The sequence below is a fragment of the Berghia stephanieae genome, chromosome 1 (genome assembly GCF_034508935.2).
Source record: "Berghia stephanieae isolate SIO BIC M18660-M18661 chromosome 1, UCSD_Bste_1.3, whole genome shotgun sequence".
Classification (NCBI taxonomy): domain Eukaryota; kingdom Metazoa; phylum Mollusca; class Gastropoda; order Nudibranchia; family Aeolidiidae; genus Berghia; species Berghia stephanieae.
The window spans coordinates 82,458,674-82,472,087 of NC_088360.1; the positions used below are offsets into that span (position 1 = coordinate 82,458,674).

Consider the following 13,414-nt stretch of genomic DNA (forward strand, 5'->3'; position numbering starts at 1 on the left):
CTTCTTCTTCTTTCTTCTTCTTCTCTCTTCTTCTCTTCTCTTCTTCTTCTTCTTCTTCTTTCTTTCTTCTTCTTCTTCTTCTTCTTCTTCTTCTTCTTCTTCTATAAGAATTAATCCAAATAAACGAAAGAATCAGCGTAAACATTTAACACAAACAGGAGCGAGGATACGCAGCTTCCCGTGTCGAGCACTAGACGTCTAGATACACATCCTTCAAAAGGGTAGGAATTGTTCTCTTCCTTTCATTTTACAACTAACTCAGACCTGGGACCTCAAATAATTGGGATTTTTTTTTTGATACCATAAAATAAGGATCTCGTTAGAAATAAATAGGGGAAAGTGACCTGATTTGACTAGTCAATAATGACGTGACATATCTGTGTTGTGTCCATATTTTTGTCCTGTTGTGTCTATTTTCGCGTTTCAAAAAGTTCCGACAATTTTTTCACCAACCATTTACAGGCCTGTATATATATATATATATATATATATATATATATATATATATATATATATATATATATATATATATATATATATATATATATATATATATATATATATATATATAATATTCTTTTCACTCTGAAAAGAATCATGCAACTGTTACTGATTCAATACAAATTCAATGACAAAGTACAACAACCATTATCAGTAACAACAGAATTATATCACAGGTATGCCTTGGACAATTATGTCTACTTACTCCCCTCTGTAACACCAAGATGGTGTATAACTCACCTCAAAATCAAAACAACGCATTAATTACAGCTAATGCAAATCAATCATTCCTCAAGAACAAAAAGCCATATAACTTTTGTATTCTTGTTGTTTACGACCCATCTTAGGTGTGTGTTGTATAAATGGCACAGCAGGGCAGGATGGTCTCTGTTTTTTTCCCCTCCTAAGAGTACAAGACAAAATGTCATCCATTGCGTCAGACATCATAAATTGCTTAATGACAATTTTAGCTCTTTCAGCTTTAAATCAAAGTCATTCCAATCAAAAATGTATGGCCTAGTTTTGAACACATGTCTCAAAATAGTAAAACCTCAAATGACAATGAAAGAGGAGAATATGTAAAGAATATGTAAAGTTTAGATGGAAAAATAAAACAGATGGAATTTAACGTTGTGAATCTTCTTTTTTATGACCAATAGATAAACGGTATTCATGTAATCTTTGATTGATATCGTCACCTCAAAGAGTCATTTGCTGATTCAGACTCGGTTCAAGTTACCCTTTCCAATCGGAATCAGAGACTATTAGAGCTCTCAGTAAGATAGTATATAATTTGTTTCGTTATCCGAGACAATCATTGATATTGTCAACTCAAAGAGCCGCATTTAGGTCATTCGCTGATTAAACTCGGTTAAAGTTACCCTTTCCAATCGGAATCAGATACCACAGAACTTTCAGTAATATTGTATATGATTTGTTTCGTTATCCGAGACAATCAGGCAGCATTGCAGCATTCCGTAAGAATCCCAAACAATTTGATTGTCTTCATGGCTGAAGCATTGCATGGCCTCTGTTCTACAGAACTCTATGGCACAATACGTATTTTTTAAACATATGATTGCAAATGCGTCTTGGATCATGAAGGCTTGACGTATAAATCTGTTTCACCATTAAATGCTGCCTTTCCAACACCATTTTTGAAATGAACCAATGTTCTACCTGTAAAAAATAGAAAGAAAAAAACATATCAAGCAAAAGTTTAGTAGGTTTTGTTTTCAAGTAAAACCTTAATTATTGTTTTTACATTATAAAACAGTATTTTGGACCATTGTTGGCAACCGAGTACAGTGCATCATTTGAATGTGGTATTATTGGTTTAAATCTCAATCCAAATAAAAAAAATTAATGTGTCAATGATGTTACATACCCCCCCCCCCCCCCTTTCCAAAAAAAAAAAGTTTAGTCAGTTTAGTCCGACATGCAATTATTTATAGGTCTGATAACCCAATTCCTTATGGTCTCATTGTTGTAATGGACATCTTAAAAAATGACGCAAAACATTGTCTATTACAACAATGTTAAATTAGGCCCACAAGTGGGTTCGGATGTCAGACCTGCATATATGTGCACATCGGTTTAGTCTTGCAAAGACTATATTACACATTTTTCTTTTAAAAATTGGTGAAAAAAAACCTACCGAAACGAAGGAAATAATCTGAATGTGTCTAATTTTCAGCTTATAAAGCATCTGCACATATAGGATACCAATGAAATCTGTGTAATTGACAGGTCTGAGATAAAGATTATTAGATTCGTATTATACCCCCACCTCCAAGTTGTCTCAACTTTCTCGTTTTGGCTTAACTTTTGCTGTAAACATTAAAAAGTAATGTACGAACATTAATAGAACAGTTTCGAATAAGAACAAAATATCAAACACGGAACAGAGCCCTTCTTCAGGCAATAACAAAGACAATAAAAACGTTAATAGCTGAAGAAATGTTTTGAGTCCGATACATTCTGTGTTAGGTATTTTGTTCTTTTTCGAAGCTGTTAAAATTCATTTTTTTCCTTACTTTTACATCCCACAGCTTCTAGCAACTTAATTTCACTGTACTGTAAACATTACAATCAAGCCAATAACTAATAAAGTGCGGCTATGTGGTCATGTTCTATGACACTCGCTTTCGAATCGGAAGGTCCTGGTTTCGAGCCTCGCTCAGCGCACAGTTGAGTCCTTTGAAAAGGCTCTTTACTTACATTCTCTAACAGTACTCAGGTGTAAAACGAGTACTTGGCCGTTAACAGCATTGTCTCTCTCGAGGAAAAAAATGTAATATCGCCTAATAGGCGTCATGTCTTGTTCTACGTGCTACGTGTTGCTGTTGGTCAGGGACACTTTATAAGGCGCTATGAGCATGTTTAGTGGCTATTGCGATGTATAACAGCTCAAGTTTAAAGCTCGGTTTTAGTAAAGAAAATATTTGTTTACCTGTCCACGTCTTCTGCTGAGACCAGACAAACCCCCTGCACTCACTATCCATGTTGCAGAGGTCCCGTGCCTCCTGGAGGTCGAATACAGCCACAGTACAGGACCCTCCATTCATAGAAAATCGACATCTGTAGTCAAACTGACCGGGGTAATCACGCGACTTGTGGTATATGTAATCTGGGAATTAAAAAATAGATCACACAGATATTAATTCAACTTAGAGCTTGAGATTTTTAACATTGTAATCATGAGATGATACATACTTAAAACTAACTACTTTAAATAAATTGACGTTTAAATCAAATCAAAGTCTCGCAAATGCAGATAACTAAGGACGTTTAGTTAATTTATAGAAGCTTTAAAATCTCCTAAAACACTTTCAGGTCATTTCAGCGCCAAGCAAAAAAAAAAGAAAAGAAAAAAACACAAGAGAGAGAGAGAGAGAGAGAGAGAGAGAGAGAGAGAGAGAGAGAGAGAGAGAGAACAACATACCACGAGAGTGCCCTGTGGCTCAGTTGGCAGAGCACTCGCTTCATACACGAAGGGACCAAGATTGATCCAGAGTGAAGTCGAAATGTATTTCTGACCCTTGACTATCCAGCAGTGATTGGGTAGTTGGGTGGTGTCAGTTCGGGTAGAAAGTACTTTGCAACAGACTAGAGACCTATCCAAAGGTAGCAAGCAATTGCTACTGTCCGTTTCATGCTAAAGAAACCGGGATAAAATCCGGCTCCGTGATCATTATGGCTGTGAAAGACTATACAGCATACAAGTACAAGGGAAACAGAATCTAAAGTATAACTTATCCCCCCCCCCCCCCCCCCACCAACCACCACCATTTAATTAATCGCATGTTTACCTGTTTTGATGTTATTTTTTGGCCTCTTTAAATATGTCCCGGAACTATACATTGAGACCACTCTGTCTAAATCTTTTACGAGTCCCATGGCATTATTGGTTAGATTATCAAAGTCGTCCACGATTTTGTCCAGTAGAGGGCGCAATGATTTGGGGGCCCCATGAGGCAATAAGAAGGAAGTGAAATGGCGCCCTGCATTCCGGATGTTGGTGTATTCGTTGAAGCCTTTGCAGTGGCCATCTATACATTTAAGTCTGAAATGTAAGAAAGAAGATTGAGATGCAATTGAATACGATCTTAAATCTTTAAAAAATAATCACGATGGACTTGAGCTAAGTCTTAAACTAAACATTATCTCTAATCATACAAAATGTTCAAATTCAAAACAAAAAGTAACATATTTTAGATACCGATTCCTTTAGACCTTCGAGCAACATCCACATAATATGGTTGCATGGAATAAATATCACAGTTTTTATAACGACAAAAGGTAAGGACAACAAATCTAGGATTATGATACATACTCTGTGTATTAAAGTCTTCAACGATGTGATAAATATGGACTATTCTTCTTCTAAAAGATGGCGGTATCCTATGTCGTGTTGTCGGGATGAGTGTAGTTTAAACCAAGAACGTACAGCAATATTACATAACTCAATGTATTGACCAGAAAACGCGATATGAAAAAATCGCAAAGTACAACCATTTGCCCGGCTTCCACTTTGCTTAAAATATGCCACGACCTTATTCTCCCACGTGCCATTTGAAAACAAATTGATATTTTATATAGTTTGTGCTGACTATTCTGTTTATATTTCCTATTAACATTTTTACATTATCCATAATTGCTTATAAAGGGAAAAGGTGTGGGAAATGGCCAGTGGAGATTCCGACTCAAAAACACATTAGAGGGGATCTTCAAGCCGTTCTTCGAAAGATGGATTTGACTCTCTTAAACTTAAACAGCCTATGGCAGGATATTTTTTTTAAATGGGTGCTCCGTGTTTAGTTGTACAATTGGTAAGTAAACATGACGAATGATAAGGGTAAAATAAATTATTTTAAAGAATTAAGAACAAAAGTTAGTGTTGATGTTTTTACTTTACAAATAGATAAATATATTAATTAATTATTTAATTAACCAACTAATTCATTCATTCATTAAAATTATTTTTATAAAGGAGAAGGAAGGTGGGCGAATTCAATGATCATCAGTTTTGAATTACCTTTTTGTCAAATTGTGTCTTCCGATTTCGATGACACAATGTTTATCATGCAGACATTCTGGTTCTCCAAACCCTGCATCATCCACGTCCGATAGCTTGAGCGTTCCATTCACCCTGACAAACTGTGTACGCTGGAAGTCGTTTAGGGACACCGACCCGTAAGGAGACCGAGTCAGGAACTCGACTACTCTGATGAGATCATAGGAAATCTGGGCAAAGATGAGGAGAAATATGGAATATAGAGGGTTGTTTGTTTTTTTTGTTTTTTTTTTTTTTTTTTTTGTTTGTTCTTTTTTTGTGGTTTTTTTTATGCGAACATTAATACAGAGAATATCCATGTATTCAACATACGCTTCGCCACTCACAATGCTTCAATTTCATTCCTGGTAGTCAAATGTTTGGACATTCTTGTTAGGAACTCATTCTATCATCGTATAATGAAAATTAACAGGGATTTTGCCATAAATAGAATTAAAAACAAAAAACAAACAAAAACCAACAACTCCCCCCCCCCCCCCCCACCCACCCAAAACAAACCGCAAGAGGTGATTTTTTGAAGTTTTTGAAGGAATTCTACGTATCACTTCAATCAAGTTTTATCACATCAGCTCATATTACGTTATCGTGACAAAATCAAATGCGTGCCCTTATTTCGGCCATAAAAAGGTTTACTTCATAATATTAATTATCACATCGAAAGATAAAGATAAATAATTCCAACTTATCAAAAGCTCTTGAACTTGATACATGTAGACCCTAGGTAAAGTCTTAACTTTTTTTTCACATTAATATTGTCAAGCAAAGCATCAAATCACGTCATAATGTGAGGCGCAAAGTTGATTAAATGAATACGACTTTCACGCTATTCTCAGTTGTTAAATATCTAGGGCTTAGATGGTAAAAAGTACTGTCTCTACTTGCCGTACACTGAAAAAAAAAACAAAACAACAACAACACAATCATTGCCAACACCATATTAATCATTTTCCAAAAAATCGATCGATTAAAATGACTTCCATCTTGTCAAAAACTCTCAAAAATGGGACTAGGATGAGTTTTCTTGCCAAAATTTTAGAAGATGTTTTTTTTTTGAATGATTTGTTTGTTTGTTTGTTTTGTTTGTTTTTTTTTTTTTTTCTTCTTCTTCTGAGCCTGGCACTATCGAGAGTGCATTATAAAGGTACCTCAGTGCTCGCATGTCTTGCCCTATATTTTTCAGTCCTTCAGATAACTAGGACCCTTGTAATGCATTATCAGCACTTTCAATGACAATATAAAAGCCCGCTTTTTTCTTTTAGTCTCAAGACCGCAGGACATTTAAAATCTTACTATCTATAAAAGAACATCAATATCCCGTCGCACATTCAATAACATGAAACTTCTAATTTTGATAAACCTGACACGATAATTTCATATTCTTATGAAGAGCCGTGTCGTGAAAAAGAAAAAGAAAATAGAACGAGCGATCGACTTATTCATCCAAGCAACATTGTAAGAAAAGTGGATATGTCAGAATGTCAAATATAATTGATTAGGTGAAGAATTTTGGTGTTGGCAGCAACACATAATTTAGGTCGCGATCATTATGTATATGGACAGAGAAATAATGGAAGACGTAAGGCCTATTATTATTATTATTATTATTATTATTATTATTATTATTATTATTATTATTATTATTATTATTATTAATCATTATAATAATAATAATAATAATAATAATAATAATAATAATAATAATAATAAAATAATAATTATTATTATTATTATTATATTATTATTATTATATTATCAACTTTCTTCTTCTTATTATTATTATCATCATCATCATCATCATCATCATCATCATCATCATCATCATCATCATCATCATCATCACCATAATAATAATAATAATAATAATAATAATAATAATAATAATAATAATAATAGTAATAATAATAATAATAATAATAATAATAATAATCCTTAAAAAAAATAATTTGTTTTCACAAAACATTTTAAAGAAAGCCCCTCTCTCTCTCTTCTCTCTCTCTCTCTCTCTCTCTCTCTCTCCCTCTCTCTCTCTCTCTCTCCCTCTCTCTCTCTCTCTCTCTCCCTCTCTAACTCTCTCTCACTCTCTTGCTCTATCTCTCTTTATTCTCCACTTTCCCTCTCGAGACCTCAACCTTATCCCCCCCCCCCCCCCCCACTACCCAGCCTCTCTCTCTCTCTCTCTCTCTCTCTCTCTCTCTCTCTCTCTCTCTCTCTTCTCTCTCTCTCTCTCTCTCTCTCTCCCTCTCTAATGGCTTATATATACAATATATTTAATATAATATATATATATATATATATATAATATATATATATATATATATATACAATATATTTATATATATACAATATATATATATATATATATATATATATATATATATATATATATATATATATATATATATATATATATATACTTAACTAGAGTACATAGGAAGTATATCCATAGCAATTAAGGAGGATATATAAAGAAAGGTAATGGGAGAAATAATGTTTTTTCGAGAAAGATTCAGTCGGTACAAAATGTTCTATTTTACCCTAAAAGTGTTTACACGGGAGAACGGCAGGCAAAACGGACGCTTGAAACAGACGCTAAAATAACGTAAATGTTTGCAAAGCTCGATGAGTTGACACCATTACTGCCAAATGATGAAGAAACGCATTTTAAAAACAAAAATGAGCCAGAAAATTTATACTTCAAATTATATCGATTGATTGAGATGAGGCCCCGCCCCTCGCCAACTTTTTTCTCTTCTTTTTCATTTTTCTTTCTTTCTTTCTTCTTTCTTTCTTTCTTTTTTTTTTTTTTTTTTTGGTGTGGATATAGACAAATCAAAAAGAAAAAAAAAAATAATAGAGAGAACAGAAAAAAAATGAAAAATGATTTGTGAGTTTTTTGCCAAGTTGAGAGTCATTTAAATCGATCGATATTTGAAGGACGAGTTTCCAGGTTGAAATCTTAAATAATGTCCTTACATAGTTCGGCAATTAACTGATACAAATCAATAGAAATCCAAAGACCATAGATGGATTCAAGCCATTTGCTGCTACATTTAATAAAATTGTCTGGTGAAATATAAGGGGATATTTTCTATTTATTCTAAATTCACTGAGACAACCGGAGGTGGAGATATAACTATTTCTAACACACTGACGTACTCCGACATAAAGCTTTTGTTTCATTTTGGCCACAAAATTTTCAATTCAAATACGATCAATTAAGATGACTTCTAACGTGTCGAAATTGTTTTTTTTTAAGTCTCAAACACGAGACTTTTGCTTTCAGATATCTTCAGTTTGAGACATTTTTACAAAATTTAACAAGTTTCGGGCATTTTAATCGTATAGAGAGTTCGAAGATGACGTCACTCAAGCCTTTGTTATTGTATTTTGCCATCCGCGTTTGTGAGCGATTCTCACTAAACTGTATTACCCCGACTATGAAAGTTCATGATTACACAATGTTTTGTGTGTTGGTCCGTTATACTTCCGGATGGCAATGTTATGAGCTTCTTAGCCAAGCGCATACTATCTATAGATGTTTGAAGATTTCTGGCCAAAATGAATAAATTGGGTTTTGTCGGTGTGCGGCATGGCAGGCAATACAGTTCCCGAGTTTTCTCTTGCCTTACATTTGATATCGTTTTCCTCCTAACTCTGTACCCAATTTCTATGTCAAGCTATCAAATTTCCCCTAAAACGTTACGCAGCTCAGTTTCATTCTATTTTTCTTCATCTCCTGGACCCAGATTCACTCTATTTACTTCGAAAATATAATATATTACTTAGTGTTACGCTGGGAAATGGATTGTTTGCTTGGCCCGTCCAATACTACATACCTAAATACAAAAACAGGTTTAATTCTCTAGTTACATGTTACATTTCTCTCTTAATGTTTTTTTTTTTGAGGGGGTGGGTTTTAATTAAATGGGGGGGGGGGGGGGGGGGGGGCTGAAAAAAAAAATTTGTATCATTGTTGGAATGAATATCTGTCTCTAAAAGTTTTAACGTTTGTGTTTTATATTCTTTTTGACTTCTTTTCAATTCATAGTATTAAATTGTTACCTTACAAGCGGCATTTTTATTTTAAAGTCCGTCTATATAGCAAATGGCAAAAGAAGTGTTCCAGCTGGAGCCGACCAATTCAAAATTTTCACTCACCACATATATATATATATATAATATATATATATATAATATATATATATATATATATATATATATATATATATATATATATATATTACATGCAATGTTTTTATTTTCATAAATAAAGCTATTTTTTATTCACAGTTGAAAAAGTCTTCTGTTTGACCCGGCAAAAAGAAAAAAAAGAAAAGATATCAGTTCCAGGTTGGGAAGACTTTCTTTATATTATAAAAAATACAAAACATTGGGGCCGGAGAAAAATCTAATCTGTGCGTCTCTACCACTTTTCAATCCATTCGGCTCAGGTGTGAATGAGTACCTGGCTATAATTAGTGACGGATATTCAAGAGAGTTACAAAAGGACATCCACAAGCCAACCGGTACTGTAAGAAATGGAAATATGACTCAATGTGGCCTGCTGGGGGAATAAAAGAAACACTGTGAAGCGCATTTCGCATGGTGAATCCAGGAAAATGCGCTATATTAATGTTCACATTTATTTTAATTTATTTTATTATGTCTTCTTGTCGCATGAAAAGTGTAAATGATTATAAATGTGACTGCATCTAGCAAAATATATGGATAACGTATTGTCAAATTGGGAACGATTTTAGTGCCGTACTCTGAGAAACCAATTATTTAAAGATTTGGCCAGAAAACTCGTCCTTTAAATATCGATCCACTTAAATGACCCTCCTATTGGCAAAAACTCTCTAACCTGGGACCTCGAAAAGACCCCATAGCCGCTTATGGGAAGAGGATTTTGATCTTTAAACGGTTATGGAATCAATTTTTATGACATCAATTTTGCCCTTTACACTCAGCATAAAAAAAATTCTTAAGACCAAAACTGTTGAATTACAAAAAGTTCAGGTAAACAACATGCGCAATTTTGTTGATCGCAACCAACTCAGTAATTTAAACGCACAAAAAAATTCCTAAAACCAATTGCCTTTATGAGTGTTTAGGTCTGTTCTAATTATATTTTTATCCAATAGAAAACCGGTCAAAGACTTTAGGTGTATGATCTTTATTTATATTACCTAGAAAAAAATATGATTTTTTGTTTTCTTTTAGTCATCGTCTTAATTGTATCAAAGAAGCCTATAGAAACAATGCTGACGTAATCGAGAAAAACCCATATTTAAAAATTTGGACAGAAAACTCGTCCTTCAAATTATATCGATCGATTTAAATGACCCTCATCTTGGCAAAATCTCTCAAACTTCGCGAAGTCCCTGGTTTGAGAGTTTTTGCCAAGATGAGGGTCATTTAAATGGATCGATATTTGAAGGGCGAGTTTTCTGGCCAAATATCTAAATATGGGTTTTTACAGAGTACGGCAGAGTGGTCCTTTTGTCTATTGAAATGGTACGTGGCAGGTCGATAGGAAACCATTGAAAGACCTATCTGCTCTGGGAGGTTAATGAGTGCAAAAGGAAGCGTTCATGAATGGGGTGAATGGGGATGAATACAAATTTGTTGTCTTTGACGTATTGATTGGTTGGGAAATCAGTTCCTTGAGCTTTTATAAAGAAAAACTTTTATATAGTGCAATGTCTACTAAACGTGCTCAAAACGCTTTACAAAGGGTTCCTCGCCAACAGCACTACGTAACATGTAAAACGGACAGCGGGGCTCAGCGGTACGCTCTTTGCTTCGTGCCAGGAAGGTACCGAGTTCGAACACCCTCCGCTGCGCTCTGTTGCCTTGAGCAAGATACCTCGCCCTGGCTCAATTTGTAGCACTGCACTGCGGCTGACGCCTGGGTTATTCCAGTGTTCCCTTGGAATAGACTCTAGAGAATAATTTCCTTTATGGGATGGATAAAAGGAATTTGATTTACTTTTTAAAATTATTTTTATGACGCGTGTTAGTTGATATTACCTCGCGGGGGCCCAGGTTTGAGAGTATTTGCCAAGATCGATATTTCAAGGACAGGTTTTCTGGCCAACTTTTTAAATACGCGTTTTCCAGAGAACAGCAGTCAACTGGCTAAACGGCTATTAATTTACTTTCCCGTATCCTCTGATTCACCGAATTAGTTAAAATTTTACTGCCGGCGGAATTGATTACAAAAAACGAGGGGTTGGGGTTAGGGGGGGGGGTGGTGGGTTACAAAGACAGCAAGAAGTAAACCGAAAAATAAACAAACGCACAAACAACCATTGAAAGAAGCCATACAGTAATTTACCATCATATTGTTGTTGCCAATTTACGTGAGAATATAATATGAACCAGTAACAATAGTGCAGACTTCGAGTTCGAGCTAACTCATCAATCCAAAAAAAAAAACCCAAAAAAAACAAACAAACAAGAAGAAGAAAAAAAACAGAAAAGAAAAGAAATTTGATCATGAATTATTTTGAAGACAAAAAGAAGAGTCATGTAAGATTATCGATCGTCTTTCCCACGCCCAAAAGCGTTAAACGAGCGCGACGTGATTTTAATGGACCCGTGCTTTTAAAGATAGTTTTATATTATGACGATACAGAGTGTACGTGTTAAAATCCGTGGCCATTAGACGAAGCGGGGAGAAAATTGAGTGATTTATTGCTCATGGGCTGGGAACAGGAGGTCACATAAAAGCCCCGCTTTGCTGGGTGATTTGTCCCGTTCTTAATGCTGTCACCTTCTGGTTGAGCAACTCGCCGCTTTGTGATGAGGTGAAGGTGGTCTAGACGTAAGAGTTCACAACGATGAAGTCCAAAGTGTTAAGGTTCTAAACCCGTTGGTATAACTGTAAATTTACAGGCTTTGTCTCATGCCGTCCAATGACTTTATTACATTTTTAAAGATGTATTGTTTCATTTCACTTTATTTGAGTATCCTCTGTTAACATACTATTGGTGTCGTAAAAGATGTTGGGCGAAATCGGGCGCAGTTTGCATGATGATTCCAGCTGTCCTAGCGTACATTGATGGGAGTTGTAACATAATCGCTTTCTCACCTAAGTCGTTTGTCTTAAAATCTAAGGCTGTAGAATCTTTGGAACAGTGTGTCTGATTTTATTCCGTCTCCTTTGATAAGATTTCTCAAGTTATTGATTTCATAGGATTTCCAAACAGGGGAGACAATCAGCGAAACAAATGAGGGATGTTCCACTCCGAGAATTTCCGAAAGAAACAAAGGCACGAATTGGGTGGGGGGGGGGGGGGGGGGGGGGGGGTGTGGTTTTGTGTAGGATATTATATTTTTTCTTAATTCACTGGAAGCTATCACATAATATAATTTATTTCAGATTTTTATCTGGTTTTAGTTTAAATAATAAAGTATCTCTCTTGAATGTTTTTGAGAAGCCTGAAGGTCCGTTTATCTATCTATCTATCTAACTATCTATCTATCTATCTATCTATCTATCTATCTATCTATCTATCTATCTATCTATGTATTTATCTGTCTATCTATCCACCTATGTCTCTCTCTCTCTCTCTCTCTCTCTCTCTCTATATATATATATATATATATATATATATATATATATATATATATATATATATATATATATCCTCCAAATCCTTTGCCATTCCATAATTCTACCCCTTGATAATCAAACATAATTTGGCATCTGCTTGGATAGCCAAACTGAATAGACCAAATTACACTTGACATGTCAACGACAGAGCTCTAAAAAGCTGTTGGGAGGAGCCGCAATCGTGTTAAACTCACAACACGTACACATCTAACTACACTGTTACACAAATGAAATACAGTTTATTCATAGCATCGCATACAAACACATTTCACACAAACACACACACACACACACACACACATACAAACATCACATCACATACACACACATACACACATCACATCACATACAAACATCACATCACATACACCTACTACACACATCACATCACATACACACATCACATCACATACACACATACAGATACACTGAACAAGTTCTAACGCGGCAATTATTTAGTCTAGTCGAGTATTGCAAGATCCCAAAATCCCCGTGGAGTGCCGACATTTACCGGAGACTCATTGTCATCAGGCAGGCCTTTCAAGCCCGAGAGGTACCCTATTCTACATTTCGCGACATTTCGGCTCTGCGCCACAGGGAGCATAATTGAGGTGAATAGAGCAAGCTAATCTAAGGCTAATAGAACATGTCATAGACTCTGGTTGGGACAAAACACGGGCAAGGCCTTTAACAAATGACTACCAGGACCAGCTGAG

The 13,414-nt window shown here is 35.1% G+C and overlaps 1 protein-coding gene across 7 annotated transcripts in view; it reads right to left on the reverse strand.

The window, feature by feature from the left end:
• Positions 1–574: 574 nt before the first annotated feature.
• LOC144959114 (extracellular tyrosine-protein kinase PKDCC-like) overlaps positions 575–13,414 on the reverse strand; it is a 63,165-nt gene continuing 50,325 nt past the window's right edge. For all 7 annotated transcript variants that reach the window (XM_078891562.1, XM_078891581.1, XM_078891592.1 and 4 more), the window contains 4 exons: positions 5,039–5,247; positions 3,813–4,066; positions 2,954–3,130; positions 575–1,680 (listed from right to left, as the gene is read on the reverse strand). In XM_078891562.1, the coding sequence (XP_078747688.1) occupies positions 1,598–1,680; positions 2,954–3,130; positions 3,813–4,066; positions 5,039–5,247 (723 nt within the window). In that variant the 3' untranslated portion in view covers positions 575–1,597. The remainder of the gene's footprint in view (positions 1,681–2,953; positions 3,131–3,812; positions 4,067–5,038; positions 5,248–13,414) is intronic.